Below are 13,960 nucleotides of genomic sequence, written 5' to 3'. Positions count from 1 at the left end.
GACAAAACATATTTGGTGAATGTGGTGCTTTAGAATACCCTCAACACACACACACATACACACACACTCTTTCAGACACACACACACGCACCTCTACTTGGCCTACACAATGTCAGTGTTCATATCACTATCTTCCACGTCATAACACACACTCCAGTAATATTAGTGATGACCTTCTCTCCCCCCCACACATCAACATACCTACAATCACCATCTTAGTATGTTTTATGCCCCTCTTGTGTTCATTGTCTCAAATTTTGCAATATTTGTGTGTACAGCAGTATTTTAATAAAGAATACCAAAACTGATCCATGCGGCATCTTGCGTCATTTTTGCGATTGTAGATGCTGATGATGTAGCAATTAGTAACTTTTTTTCAGTCAAATTTTAAATGTTTTTACGAACAAACAAAAAAACCGTAACAGTGACATCAACATATGGGCTGCATCGACATTCAAATGTTTGCGTTTTTCAGTAGTGATTAATGGCCTTGAAAATTGAAACATGAAAATATTGTCACTTTCTCCTAAAGATACATTTTCAGATCTAATTTCACCTGAACACAGTAGAACTTTGTGTAAATGTTTAGTGGATTAAGCCCTAAATTATCAATCACTTATGAATAGTTTTAGTAACAGGCTATTTTCAATTTGCAATATAATTTCACTTCACTTGTTACTGCTTATTACAGCTGAAATACACATTTTGAGATTTTTGTGTTTGAGTAAACATTTGAGCATCACTTAAAAGCAGCTGCAGTACTTAAATATAATCATTCTCTCTTGATCTATACTTTAAACACAAAGTTGGCACATGCTGCATTGATTGTTCACCACAAAAAAATACTTCAATGAACAGTATGAGAGCACAAAATTTACAGTTTATAGGCTCCTGTCAGTTTTGCTAAATGTATTGATAGTGATTCTATATCAAATAATATTTGATATAGAAATGAATGTAATTTATATTCAAATAATGTCAGCTTGAGATCAAATTTATGGCACAAAAATGACATATCCATGAGATAAAGATTACAGCATTAAAATAAATACCAATAGATACATTCTGTGTAACACATATAATTCCATTAATTTCTTCCAGCATATAGAAGTGTGAGAGGAACTATCATCATTTCAAACAGCAGTGTTCCTCTTCCACAAAGCTCGGTGCACAAGGTACCAACATAGTAAGCTCTAATAATACTAAGTCAGTAGATACATTCTGTGTAATTGCATGTGATAAGTACTATCAGGCAATACTTAGCTGCTCTTGGAAGGGGTTAGGTACAGGAGCATTATTGAGGTTGTACGACAGCATATGTGATATATAGTTTAGAAAAGAATGAAGTTATGGGTATGGTCTAGACTCTAGAGATGTGATATTGAGCTTTGAAGGAGGAAAATGCCAAAAAAATAGGCAATCAGGAAGTATATATTTCGGTGAAGGAAGAGGGAGTGATAACCTGCAGATACTACAATGAGGTAGAGGATGCAGACAGGTTAAGTGGACAAGGAGTGTGAGTTCCAAGTAATGAGTAGAAAAAAATAAAGATTCATTATAGTTGATAAAGGCTGATGCTAGAGAGAGGGGTAGAGAAAGGCAGAGTTATAGTCGGGAGGAGGAGAGCTCCCCTCCTCAGACTCCCAGTCGCACGGCAGGACAGACGGCTCATCGTCATGGAGACCTGTGATGTCATCGCACAGGCAGGGCACCTGGTTCTCCCGGCACTTACTGAAGGTGAAGAACCTGAATACACACACACACACACACACACAAGTTATTGTCTTGTTTGTGACGTATTACATGAACACAGCAGTGGTTGCAGTCGTGTAATGTAAGACTTCTTCTTCCAGTCTTGACTTTGTGTTTTCATGAGCATTCAGAGAGGATTACAGTCCGGACAGAGCGGCGAGGAAAGTAAAGGGTTAAGAGGTCAGGGATTACAAGTCACACCACCTGCTGAATTTCCTGTTCTTGGTGCCGCCGCTCCATGTCAGACGCTTCAGCTCCTCCGATGGCAGGACCATCCCACTGTCACACTGCTCATCCTGAAACACACAGGTCACACACATGCAGTGCATCAGGGAGTTCCTAGTTTGTGCCTCTGTTTGCTTCTATTTGCGCTGAAATGAGTCAATTCTCACTATTAGTTGTTGTGCATTTATTGTCTCCTCTCTCTGTGTGTGTGTGTGTGTGTGTGTGTTTTCTTACATCAGGGCTGGCTGGCTCCTTGCACTGTAGCTCCTCAAAGGTCTGAAGTGTGGCCATGCCCCTCATGTAACTGGATGGATCAGATTAAGATTCAAAACAAAAACGTTCAAAAGGTTACACTGAATTTCTCTTCCTTCTCAACCATATTCCTGTTTTGTGACCTGTTGTTGTTTTTTCTCTCCCATCACTTCCTCCTCTACTTGCTCTGAAATGCACCTGTGTTGAAAAAATACTTTCTCCCTTCTCTCCCTTGGCTCTTATTTCCTTACCTGCTGTAGCACTTATCTACTATACACAATTACTCTAGGGACACAGTAATAGCTGTAACATCTATTGTCTGACTCACATGCTGCTTACTAATGGTTACTAGTGATGTTTGGTGATCTAAGAATTTAATCTTATTCTACTGTGTCAGCTAAATGCCTTAATGTGCCACCATCACCACAATACTGTAAATGTGAGAACAGAAAAAAGAAAAGAGAAGAATGAAAAACCAAACAGCCATAAACAGCGCACTATGTAGATATTCATCTTGTACCTTTTCATTTTCTCATTTTCTGTTCTCAGTCAGTAGCAGTGTGACTTCCTTACCCCAGGTTGGTAACTGCATGCGGCTGTAGGTTGGTGGAGAAGTTCCCTGTGTAGCTCTCACTGCTGTGCATGTCTCCACTCATGAAAGATCCCAGAGGAATATAGTCCTTCCCATCCTGTTCAAGGGCAGCAACAAGGGGGCAAATCTGTATGACCTTATTTTGTGAGTGTGTGTGTGTCTTTGGGTCTTTGGTTTTCATCTAGCTTATCTCTGTTCACACACTGAATCATTGTCCTGGACAGTGGATAAATGTCACCACCTTATGACAAGCTTATATACAATATAAAATGACATGTAATGTAAATGTCACAACCCTATATGAACTGGAGTGTCCTTACTGAAGTTCTGTTCGCTGTCTCCATATAAACTTTGTGTGTGTGTGTGTGTGTGTGTGTGACCTGACCTGCTGAACCCTTGCCTGTAGCAGGTCTCCCAGTGTCTCCACCAGGTCAGTGAAGGTGGGTCGGTCTGAGGGACTGGCCTCCCAACATGCAAGCATGGTGCTGTAACTGTACACACACACACATATATAGTGTTTGTTAAATTGCAACCAAAGCACATGCAATATTATCTCTTGTAGGATCTTGAAGGATAATCTTTTACACTTGTTTTAAAGACCAAATCTATAGAGACATATGGGCAGCCCTGCCACACAAAACTATGGATTTGGAGTCATTTTTGTTAATACATGAACTGAGATAATATTGAAATACTAAAAGGTTCAAGGAAGGAGATGTCTGAAAAGCTTATTTGTTTGCAACTGCAAATTCCCCTCTTCAGAGATATGGAGATACCCATAACTGATCTACTCTGTGGGCCCCTCTACAGGAAGGTCGGGTTCAGCTACAGGACAGCTGTTTTTAGCAGTTTAGAGCGCTGTGAAAAATATCAACCCACATCTCAGGTGTGCTGTACTCTGGCGCTCGCATCCTTGTGCCCCCCTTCAGCCTGTGACAGAACTCCTCATCTATGTGAAGACCGGGGTATGGAGAAGCTCCTGTTGGACACACACACAAAGAGCAAGACATGAAACACACACACACACACACACGCAAATACATGAATATGTGAACACACAGACAACACACCCAACCCCACATGAATATAGACTTTGATTTAACTCAAGGCTTTCACACACACAGCATCTCCTATATATTTTTTTCTGCTCAAACATTAGAATAAAACACAAATCCCACACACACACCATATGCCAGATATGTACTGTACATGTCTACTACAAACACGTGGTGGGAGGGAGCGTACCCAAAGAGAAGATCTCCCACAGCAGAATACCGTAGGACCACACGTCACTCTGGGTGGTGAACAACTTGTCGAAGATGGACTCTGGAGACATCCACTTCAGGGGGAGGCGGGCCTGCTCAGCCAATCACAGTGCAGGTGGAGGGTTACAAAGAGCCATTTGTATGAGGAAACGTTAAAAGTTTGACATGTTGAAAAGTTGATGCAATTTTTGTATTCCCAACCGCTACTTATCCATTTTTCCTGATGTTCATTGCTCAATATTTATTTATATATAACAGTAAACATGTCGTCCCCCCAAATGATGTAGGCACCTCATGGGCCAATCAGTAACAAGAAGCATCAACCCTCCATCCTTTCAAAGTTTAAAGTGATTGATTTTGGCGATGTCTTTGGTGATAAGCAGTCATTGTTTTGCACTCAGTGTAGGCACTGTCCCAACATACTGTAATAATAGACACTCAGTGTAGACTGCGGCTTCTTCCATCAGTGTAATTGATTAAATGCGAGTGCCAAAATGCATCATCCCTCCAAGTTTCCTCATCAAAATTAGACAGTGATGTCTGAGATATCATGTTTGAAGCCAAAAACTTCAGTAACATTCAATAATGAGCTTTATTATGATGCCATCAATCATTTTGAACAAGTAATTGTGATAAGTATTCAAATGGTGGATATACTCACATCTCCCTTGCGGACATAGTCGGGGTCTTTGTAAATGTCCCTGGCCAGGCCGAAGTCACAGATCTTCACCACTTTACTCTCAGACAGCAGAATGTTCCTGGCTGCCAGATCTCGGTGAATACACTGATGTAGGTACAAAAAGAAGGAAGAAATGAACCACTTGAAACACACACACACACACACACACAAATACACACACACAGGGCAGAGGAGTACCAGACCTTGCGAGAGGCCAGAAACTCCATTCCTCGTGCCACCTGGAAGCTGAAGGAGATGAGATCCTTCAGGAACAAGGGAGAGTTGGAGACAGACTTTGGATCTGGAGAGAGAGAGGGAGATATTTGACACAAGGATCTGATGTCACTTTCCCTTTTTGTAATGATCTAGATACATATAGAAACCTTTCTTGGATGTTAAGAGGACAGTGTATGTCACTGATCAAGCAGCTTGAATATGCACCAACAGAGGAACATATTAAATCGTCTTCTGTCTTACCCTGGTCATTGTCCTTCTTCTCTCTCTCCTCCTCAAACCCGGAGTTAATGCTGCTCTGGCTGCTGGAAACGCTGCTCACACTCCTCGGCCCTCCATCCTTTTCTCCAATCAGCTGAGAGGGAGTAAAATCAATTGAATATGATTGAAAATCATGTGGCAGAAAGAGTGAAAGATACTGAAATGGATACAGTCAAAGGAGGTTAATGGCATAGAGATAAAACAGTTTTATCTCTATGGTTAATGGTTAGAATGGAGAGGCTGGGTTGTGGTATTTTTTATCAACATGTGGTGGCAGTTTTAAGCTGTTCAGTACAGTATATATTTATTTTTAGCGCTATTCTGCATTTTGTAGCTCTGCTACAGCAAACATTGTACTAGAAAATGATATTTAGTAACACACACAATATCAAGAATGCTGATCAGCATATGTATGATGTGTTGAAGCTTTGAAGATGGCACTATAATGCTTCGATTTTGAGTTATGTCAGCTTAAACTTTGTGAATAAATGTAGGAAACGCACCTCTTTTTCTGGTACAGATAACATCTTAGAAGCTTAAATAGATTGCAGAAGCGAGGTTTTGAGTATGTATGACTTTGTGTTTGCATGTTTGCATGAGGGGTGAATTTATTTAGCACTTAACCGAGAGGGGAAGATGAATGTGAGATATGTATGTCGTGTGTACTGTATGTGTGTGTGTGTGTGCGTGTGCGGTGTGTGTGTTTGTATGTGTGAGATATGGCCATCATGACACCATCTGGGTGTGTGTGTGTGTGATCGTAGACACGGGTGGCTGAAAGCTGTTGAGCTGAACTCACCCTGTTGTGCACAAACACCTCCCTCTTGCTCTTCAGGTAGGTAGAGAGATTTCCATAGCGACAGTACTCCACTATGACCATCAGTGGTCCTGCACACACACACACACACGCACACACACACACACACACACACATCATGATTATGGCAAGCATGCACAAAGACACTCACAAATATGCACACACAGTCACACGCTCACATGAATGCACATTACAGGCACAATATATGCAATGTAGGGACATGTGCACACTTAGAGATGCATGCATGCATGGTAGACACACACACAAACACAACACACACACACACACACACACACACACACACACACACACACACACACCTCCTGGCTTGGTGCAGGCTCCCAGCAGGTTGACTACATTCAGATGGTTTCCAATGTGGTTAAGGATCTTCAGCTCAGTCATGAGAGCTTTGTGCTCGCTGGCTGTAGCTCCCTCTGGTGGTGAGACAGGAGCAAAAACCGTGATGCCGGAGAGTTCAGTGTGCTAATGCTCTCACACACAACTCTAAACAATATTAATATTTAGATAAGACATTGTAGAGACAATCCTGGAAGTGCTGCTGCTTGAGTAAGATACAGTTTTATTGTGGTGTATTGCTGACACTGTGTAAAGAAAAGATAATTTGTTCTTCATAAACAATAAATAGTTATATTCTATTCTATGCATGCAGTCTATTTAAGGATCTTTTTTTAAATCCATTTTCTACCTTTGAGCATCTTAACAGCCACGGTCCTGCAGCTTGTGGCGTTGTCTATACCGAAGGCAGACGCCTGCATGACTTTCCCAAAGGCTCCACGGCCCAAAGGTTTCTCTGAGAGAGGGTGAGAGAGAGAGAAAGAGAGAGAGGGTGAGAGAGAGAGAGAGAGAGAGAGAGACAAGGAGAGAGAGAGAGAGGGTGAGAGAGAGAGAGAGAGAGAGGGGAGAAAGAGAGAGAGGGTGAGAGAGAGAGAGAGGGGGGGAGGGAGAGAGGAGGAAGAGCGAGGTGTGTTTGTGTGTTAAATTAAGATGCTTCATTAATTAGTATTATCATCCATCATAGACTTCAGTACAGTGCATCCAACTGGAGCACATTCTTAATCCCACCCTAGAGATAGCGAGAGCTGATTAGTTCCAGTAAACATAGTTTACACACCGCCGGCAGAGTTGATTAGCTCACCACAGACAACACACACAGTCTGATTAATGGAATGAGAGGCACTCCCAATAATATCTGATAAGACCTCTGAGAAAGACTTCTCATCTGTTTGGCAATCTTAAATACCTCCCCTCTTTCTCATTGTTATCACATTCCCCATTCATTCCCTCCCATTTTTATATCACAGTCCAAGCTAACAGTAGCATAAGAAGATCCATTTCTACAGTTTTTCATAAAGAGAGAACTCAGTATAGCTGTTTCCCAGTGAGGAGTACCTAAACTGAGGCGCTCCCTAGGAAACTCCCATTGGTTGGCATCGTACTGCAGCCTGTCACACTGCTCCTCCATTGGCCCCTCTCCTGTGTCCAGTATGATTGACAGGTACTCTGGCTTGGTGCTGGAGCGGTTTGGCTGAGGAGAAAGGAGGAGTGTTATGTAAAAATGAAATATTGTGCTCCAACAACAGAAGCAGATGAGCACACACCACACTTTAACCATTAACGGCAATGTTCAGTGGCTACAATTGTTTGAAGGGTGAAGTTTTACACATTCATCAGACAATCACACACCACAAATGATGATGACTCATGATGATGAGGTGGTTTGTGTTCATCACAAATCTGTTGGGTGGAAATCTTGTACTTCCCAACAGTCATATTATGAAGAATATGATTACCTAGAATTACCTAGAATTTTGCAATGATTTTTAAATAGGTTTCACTGGACCAACATTTATGAAATTGGACATTTGAAGGGCCAAGTAAACTTGAAATTCAATAAAAAGAAAGAAAAACATACTTACAAATCTTTCAAAAAACAGCAGCATTATACTTATCAAATACAAATGATGATATTCATTCATTTGTTTCATCATACTTATCAGAGAAGAGTGATACATCCTGCTCATTCCTCTCACCTGTTTGAGTTTGCGTATGAAGAGAGTGAGCAACAACCAGAAGAGAGTGGCCACCACACAGGTACAGGTGAGGGTGGGGATTTCCAGGAATGAGGCTTCTGAGGCACCTGCATGCACACACACACACGCACACACACACACACACACACATGCATACAGAAGTCCTTAGTCAGCATTACAGTTCCGCATCAGAAATACGTTGTAAGCACTAGTGTGTGACTGTTCATGATGTGTGTGTGTGTGTGTGTGTGTGTGAGAGTGAGAGAGATAGATCATTTGTAGGTGCTTGATGCTTTCATCATTCCCCACCCTTCCAAATGGGGGCGCTATTCTTTCACTGTCCCACGCTAATCCCCACATTTCTAGCCGTCTACCTCCACCGATGTGGAAACCGGCGAGACACTACCACCCATCCTCCTCATTAATCTCAGCCCCAGTTGTTGTTTTTTTGTTTTTCTTTTGGAAGATGTAGAAATACCCAGTTTACTGCAGAGTGGGGCCCTTCGGAGCTGCAGGCTGGGCCCTTCCGGAGGAAATAAAAAAGGGAGACAGTTTCCTTCCTGACTGATCAGAACACAACAACACACACACAGCCACTCCTCTTTCCAGGCCCGGGCTGGGAAGCGTCCGCCACTGCCCAGGGAATGGCACTCAGACAGGGGTAGTAGAACCATCGGGCCTGCCTCTTCTGCCACCGGATGTATATGTGTGTGTATCTGTGTGTGACTGTGTGTGTGTGTGTGTGTGTGTGTGTGTGTGTGTGTCAGCGAGTGAGGACAACTGAACAAAAGGCAAAGCAAGTTCCACATTGGAAGTATGCTAGACATACTTTGATATGTGTTTATTTTTGGAAATGGATAAACAGACATATCCTTTTCTGCAATTTAATATTGGGTGAGGCACCTTATAAGCCCTTCTGGGTTTCTAGCCCCATCCTGCACTATGTATAGCCTACATGTTTTTTTCTATCTATTTTGGTCTTTTTAATAATTGTGCAAATATATAACTAAACTAAACTAAACTAAACTAAACTAAACTAAACATTAAGGATTCAGTTTCCTCCACACCTCACTGTGTAAATACTAATGTGACTATATATATGACTATATATATCAGACTCAGGCAAACTGTTCTATTTCCAGAACTTGGAACAAAAGACAGTCAGACATCGACGCACCCATATATGGAAGAGACCCATCTTTGACAAGTTCATGGTAAACGCAGCCAATCAAGGGGAGAGACAGACACAGTTGAAAAACACTATTGGGTCAAGGAAGGAATGCTTACCGCTGACCCATATATAGGCAGAGCTCTCTGCAGACCCCCTCTCATTGGTGGCCTGGCATGTGTACAGGCCCTGGTCCTCCACTGTGATTCGATCAATATGGAGGGTCCCGTCCTCCGGTGTTATGACGATACCTGATGATGAGGAACGGCAAAAATGGACAAACTCTCAAGGCACCAGCTTCTTTACCTCTGAAGTTTGTTTGTCTGTGGTATTTTTTTTTTTTACCTGATCCCTGTGACAGAGTGCCTTCGTTCTTGTACCATGTGATGGTTGGGAGAGGTACGCCGTGGGCGGGGCAGCTGAGGGTGACTGAGCTGCTAACATTCACACTACAGTCTGTCAGATTGTGTAGCAGCACCGGAGGCTCCAGGACTGAAGAGGGACACACACACCATGAGTGTTAAAGAGGATAGTGCATATAACTGTGTGTGTATGTGAGAGAGAGAGAGGGTGTGAAAGGGTGTGTGTATTTGTGCAATTTTAGCAAATTACCTCAAGATGTAGAGTATATACTGTCATAATACAGTAATCGTTATTCATAGACTGAAATAGATTGCTCTTTGTCAGTTTCTCTGTGAATTGAAACCAGTTCTATTTCTTCCTGCTGTTCTCTGGAACAGTGCCAGTCTTGGACAATAATGCGCGCTGTTAGTGACACATTTCTGTGAAAGAGTGGCCTCGACTTCAACCTGTGAGTCAGCTGACATTAAGTTTCTCTTGGGTCCCTTAGTCACCCTGAAATACCCTGCCGTACAAACCCATTTCCTAAAATCCTCAACAATGTAGTATTTCATCATCCGGACTGTTATTAGCCTGTGAGTAAGACACAATGAGTCACAAACCATTTTTCAATTTCCTTCTCACCTACGGACACTATATTTAGACCAGATGACTCCCATTCTCTGTCTCTCGCCCATCATGCCTGAATTTTTCTTTCCATTTTCCCTTCCTCTTTCTCTCTACATATCTCTCCATATCACTCTCTTTCTGTCTCTCTCTCTCTCTTTCTGCTCCCCCTCTCTCTCTAGTAATTCCCCTGTGCTGGTCCTAGAGGAGGAAGTCTACGTGTTGAGCTCTGATTGTATAGAGAACAGCAGTAAAAGACATGAAGAAAAGTCACTTAACCAAGGCGACTGATTGTTGTTTCCCCTATCTTCCTCCTGGACAACAATTGATGATTGTCCGCGGGGCTGGGGCCTGACAGTGTCTGATTGGCTGATTGTTCCTCTGGCCCTGTGCAGGGGCCTGTAAATGTGGCATTGTGGGAAGTGCCATTGTGTGCTCTTCCTCCAGACAAGAGCTCATTCCCACGTGAAAGAGGTGCTGAGCTGGAGCGCAAGAGCAAAGGCAGGGTGGGGCCCCAGGAAGCTGAGGGGACCCAATTCCCAAGCACCAAGCCCTCTGTGACAGGAGGTGTTTGTTTGTATGTATGTGCAACATATGCACACGAAATGCAGGTGTTGTGTGGGGAATGGGGTGAGCTCAATTCATTTAATACAAGTGAAACTGCTTTGAAAATTGGTTTTCCGTTTAGTCACAAAATGATTGCTCAAGGGAGATTTCAAAAGCAGTTTCGAAATGGTTTTAGTTTTCAGAACAGTTTAGAAAATAGATTTTGCCTGTGTTGGAGGGATTTTGTGTGTGTGTGTGTGTGTGTGTGTGTGTGTGCGTGTAGATTGTAATACTTACCGTAAGAGTGACTAAAAGTGGTAAAAATATAGTACTGGACACAACAGATAATCATTTACGGTCAGCGTAACAGTCCTTTGTACTCAAGGTAACTAGTTACATAATGTGTTTGTTTTTTTCAATTATTGTCATGCATTATTTGTTACTTTTTAAAATTATGTTGTTTGTGTATGTGAATGTGTATTTTTCATTCACATGGTTTCATTTTTGTTAGCGCAAATTTAAGAAAAAATAAGTAGAAAAAAGTGAAAATTCCTCAGCATCTCATGCAATCTAGGTATGCTTCATATAAATGAGATTGGCTTACTGTTTGAAAATGCATTGAAAGACTATTGCTCTGTTTTTAAAACAGTAAGCCAATCTCATAAAAGTACTCTAACAAGCTACTTTTAATAAAGAGTAACTTTGTTACATAAATAATTACTTGTTGAGGTACATAATGAAGTAAAATAACCCATTCCTTTCAAAAGTAACTTACAATAATGATGATGATTATAGATGATGATGAGGAAGAGGAGGAGGAGGAGGAGGAGGAGGAGGAGGAGAAGGATCATCATGATAAAGATGATGACAAAGTTGATAATAAAAGTGCCCACCTGTGACGGCCACCTGTGTGTCCAGGTGCGTCTCCTGTCCAGTCAGCAGGTGACGGGCGGAGCAGCGGTAGGTTCCGGACTCGCTGGGTGTCAGGTTGCTAAGCAACAGGGTCAGAGAATGGGAGAACTCCCCTGATGTGAGCTGACCACTCGGTCGGGCGTGCTCTGTCCGTACTGTGTCAACCATTCGTTGCCATGACAACGCTGTGTACAGGTACTTATTGGCTACGCAGGTGAGCTTGAAGTCTCCGCCCTCTCTAGGCTCCTCCCCCTGGCTCACACTGAAGCCCCCTGGGACGTCTAGGGGGAAACACAAAGGAGGAGAAGGTGAGAGGAGAGGAGAGGAAGGGAAAGAAGGAGAGGGATAGGGAAGGAGAGAAGGAAAGAAAGGGGAGGTCGAAGCAGGGTAGTAAAGGGGGGCGAGGTAGGGATGGATGGAAAAAGGGAGGGAGGTGGAGGGAGCAGGACTGGAGGGAGAGAGAGCTCAGATCCAGAACATATAGCTCCTCACTGAGCTCCTGTTGGAAGAATAAGCCCTCTCAGTTTCTCAACATGTGGCTCTGGATCCTGCCCAGTGGCTGAAACCTACACTTTAAGAGTTGACTCGACCAAACCTCCATTTTCTTAACCTTTGATGACAATGTTGAATGGCTATTGTGGGTAAAAGGAGCTAGTGGAATACAGTGAAAAGGCTTTTTATTTACTTTAGCCATTTGAAACTTCCCGTGGAAACGGCGCAAGGGTTTCCTGATGGCAGATAGTGTTTATCTTTCCCGAACACCCCCAGGCCTCCCGAAATAAAGCGGACCCGCCAGTCCAAGGAAGTGCGCCGCACGGGGAAGTGCAACGATAAGAGCCCCAGGTTCCTGTTTCACTCTTGCTCACACACTCAAAGCTTGGCCAGCGCACACTCACTCACTCACACACACACACACACACACACACACACACACACACACACACACACACCTTCTTGTGTATCCATGGTAACAAAACCACCCTCACATCACGCACACAACTACAATATGTACACATACACAATGCATGACAACTACTTTGTCCTGCCAAGTATTGTAACTTACACTTGTGTGGTACCTTTAGGCTTTCTAAATTCAAAGAAGTAGAGAGAGATTTTTTTTTTAATTATATATATTAATATTTTTTGTTCTTTTGAAGATGTGTCACATACAATCACATTTTTGTGATCTATACATAATAATCTAATACATAATAGATATTTGATTAACTTCTTTGCGTCTTGTATTTAGTAGGTTGCCACACAATAATCATGCAATTTGTAACAAGATACCACTGAAGTAGACCGAAGCAGCATTTTAAAAACATTAAAATATCCTCTAGCATATATCAGACTTTTAAATATGAAAAGTAATATTTCTATATGAAAGTATTTGCTTTTGCTTGCAGCTTTGTGTTGTGATATATTGGCTGATGGTACAAACAATACCAGAGCGCTATAGGAGCCGCCCTCCTGCTCCTTGCCAGGAGACGTCAAACTCTCCCTTCTCATCGGTGACCCTGCTATCTCTCCACCCGTCCTTGACACTTCTACCTCCCAGCTCCCTAATGGTGGAGTGACCCTGCCACCCCAGTAATGACAGCAGAGTCACGCCATATCTTCTTTTGCAACCTGAACACTAATTTTCCCACTCCCTGCCCCATCTTTTCTGCTTGCACTCCTGTTAAAAACCAAAAAACAAGAAAACTTTGCTTTCTTTCCCTGGCTTATTTCTTTACATAGCATTTTACCTTTCTCTACCTTTCGCACATGGTCACTCTGGAATATTCTTATATCAGTTGTATGGGCACTGTGTCTTTCACCCGCTCACTTCTTATTATTGGTTGCTTATGATGACAATCTACACATTTAAGCTTGTTCTACAGTTGCATTTACTGTTGTCAGCATTTGCTGTTCTGGATTAAAACCTAAACTATAAATGCAAAAATGATTTGACTGGCCAACAGTGATAAAACATCAAGCGTATCAGCTGCCTCTCCGTTAACCACTTAACGAAAAGAGGAAGAAGGGGGGTTGGGGGGTGAGAAAGCCAGAAATGACAGAAAGAAGATGATAGAAACTATCTGAAGTGGGTGGGGGAGTGGGTGGGGGTTTGTGAGGGAACTCAAAATAGTTTTAGTACTGTAATGTGCTGTTTAACCCTTGAGAAAATTGACCAGCTGTGCATAGAAAAAACCCAAACACTTATTGTATATGAGGGCATTTAGTGTCCATGACTCATC

General features: G+C 42.4%; 1 protein-coding gene across 1 annotated transcript in view; it reads right to left on the bottom strand.

Annotated features, from left to right (window-relative positions):
- Window positions 1-978: 978 nt before the first annotated feature.
- flt1 (fms related receptor tyrosine kinase 1) overlaps window positions 979-13,960 on the bottom strand; it is a 48,109-nt gene continuing 35,127 nt past the window's right edge. The window contains exons 13-30 of the mRNA XM_071543923.1: window positions 11,702-12,001; window positions 9,642-9,788; window positions 9,416-9,547; window positions 8,129-8,235; window positions 7,488-7,623; window positions 6,784-6,888; window positions 6,398-6,511; window positions 6,029-6,148; window positions 5,243-5,344; window positions 4,969-5,066; window positions 4,748-4,870; window positions 4,067-4,178; window positions 3,701-3,800; window positions 3,207-3,312; window positions 2,803-2,918; window positions 2,212-2,281; window positions 1,957-2,048; window positions 979-1,746 (exon numbers count right to left, since the gene is read on the bottom strand). Of these exons, the coding sequence (XP_071400024.1) occupies window positions 1,578-1,746; window positions 1,957-2,048; window positions 2,212-2,281; window positions 2,803-2,918; window positions 3,207-3,312; window positions 3,701-3,800; window positions 4,067-4,178; window positions 4,748-4,870; window positions 4,969-5,066; window positions 5,243-5,344; window positions 6,029-6,148; window positions 6,398-6,511; window positions 6,784-6,888; window positions 7,488-7,623; window positions 8,129-8,235; window positions 9,416-9,547; window positions 9,642-9,788; window positions 11,702-12,001 (2,249 nt within the window). The 3' untranslated portion in view covers window positions 979-1,577. The remainder of the gene's footprint in view (window positions 1,747-1,956; window positions 2,049-2,211; window positions 2,282-2,802; window positions 2,919-3,206; window positions 3,313-3,700; window positions 3,801-4,066; window positions 4,179-4,747; window positions 4,871-4,968; window positions 5,067-5,242; window positions 5,345-6,028; window positions 6,149-6,397; window positions 6,512-6,783; window positions 6,889-7,487; window positions 7,624-8,128; window positions 8,236-9,415; window positions 9,548-9,641; window positions 9,789-11,701; window positions 12,002-13,960) is intronic.

This window comes from Centroberyx affinis, unplaced genomic scaffold (genome assembly GCF_046629955.1).
Source record: "Centroberyx affinis isolate AG114_WGS23_722 - 3 ecotype Tasmania unplaced genomic scaffold, CSIRO-AGI_Caff_v1 ptg000243l_1, whole genome shotgun sequence".
Taxonomy (NCBI): Eukaryota; Metazoa; Chordata; class Actinopteri; order Beryciformes; family Berycidae; genus Centroberyx; species Centroberyx affinis.
This window is presented reverse-complemented; position numbering and strand designations above follow the sequence as displayed.